The sequence below is a fragment of the Nannobrachium achirus genome, assembly GCF_963921795.1.
Source record: "Nannobrachium achirus genome assembly, chromosome: 19".
In the NCBI taxonomy this organism is placed as follows: domain Eukaryota; kingdom Metazoa; phylum Chordata; class Actinopteri; order Myctophiformes; family Myctophidae; genus Nannobrachium; species Nannobrachium achirus.
The window spans coordinates 16915713-16917229 of NC_137826.1; the positions used below are offsets into that span (position 1 = coordinate 16915713).

The 1517-nt window shown below is 42.4% G+C and overlaps 1 protein-coding gene across 1 annotated transcript; it reads right to left on the bottom strand.

Annotated features, from left to right (window-relative positions):
- Nucleotides 1-322: 322 nt before the first annotated feature.
- On the bottom strand, nt 323-748 carry LOC308304639 (DNA-directed RNA polymerase III subunit RPC9-like; the record flags this gene model as incomplete). Its single annotated transcript, XM_080749263.1, has 1 exon — nt 323-748. The coding sequence occupies one exon, from the start codon at nt 746-748 to the stop codon at nt 323-325; it is 426 nt and encodes a 141-aa protein (XP_080605389.1).
- Nucleotides 749-1517: the final 769 nt, after the last annotated feature.

Below are 1517 nucleotides of genomic sequence, written 5' to 3' on the forward strand. Positions count from 1 at the left end.
AGGAAGCTCTGATTTGAGGCCAAATAGGAAGTTATTATCAGCATGCAGTTCTAATAAATGGTCCAACAGATGTCGCTATGTCCTTCTTGCTGGTTGCAGAAACATTTTGGCCGGACTTTATACTTATTTTTTCTTGTTGAATTTTAGTTCATATTTTCATATATTTTGGTCCCATTAACTGCAAAATCAATGGTAAAGAAGGGTATGTTTCTCGGGCTTCTACTGGTTCTAAATGGGTGTGTCGAAACCAATGAATCACGTGACGGTTCCTTTCGTCCATATTTTCTTTTTAGTCTGCGCTTTGAGGTCTCTTGGTCTTGGTTCAGCCGCTCTGCTTATGCTGTGTGGTTTCATCCATCGGTGCATCTTTCTCTGGATCTCCAGGAAGGATGCCGGTCACCGTCTGAATGAGCTCGTCGATCTGCTCCTCATACAGCCTCTCCCCGCACTCCTCTACTATCAGGTGGATCTCCACGGCTGTCCGTGGCCTGTGGTTCAGCAGCTGTAGTTTCTCAGCCTTTGTGAGTTTGTGAGGCATCATAGCGGCGAGGAACTCTTTGATCGTCTCTGGGCCCTGCCTGCTGCAGGGCGTCTGTGAGAGGTACTGCAACGTCTCAGACGTGACGACGTCGAGGTTCTGCTGTCCGGCGCTGTGCTTGCCCTTCTTCCTCTGTTCCTTCAGATCCGTCAGGAGTTTGAACACCTCATAGTTGCTGAGCATAGCGGCATTAGTGTCCTTCACCTCCATGTCTGCAAAAGCACCAGATGAAACCGATCTGTCTTTCAAATTACATAAAATGTTATGCCCATAATCCTGTATATCATATATTATATAAAGATTGGCTATAATAAGTGGCGGACCACGCCATCACTATGACTCACACATAACCATATATAGAGTTCTCACCGCAGCTACACACAAATATGGCATGTTTAATGATGACTGTGACAGCTTGACAACAGATCCAAACAAACGTGTCATCATGACTTCAGACCCGCTGATCCAACAGATATGTCCATATATAGCATAATGGATATCCAGTTGTCCAGAACAACTGTTCAGATATGCCTATACTGATGACGTCAGGGATCTCCAGTATGGGCATACAAGCAGCAATGACTTACACATACAGAGATCTCCATATTCTGTATGGGTACCGTTAGGTATGCCCATTATACAGTATGGACATATTGGTAGATCTGCATCATTGGTCAAATAATCATATTTGAACTGGGGACCCCCAAAATAATGAAACCTCCAAAATAATTAGTGCGGTTGCCCGACAGGGCAACAGTTTACAGTTTACAGTTTAGGCATTTAGAAGACGCTTTTAATCCAAAGCGACTTACAATAAGCAGATACAAAACATCACAAGATAATATGTCAGTACATCAACAGTAATATAACAAATGCAAATGGATATCTATCTAGAAAAAAAAAACACAATATAATCAAAGTTCTAAAAAACCTAAAAACAAATGCTAACTAGCTTCATGTATGGTCATTGATTTTCTGT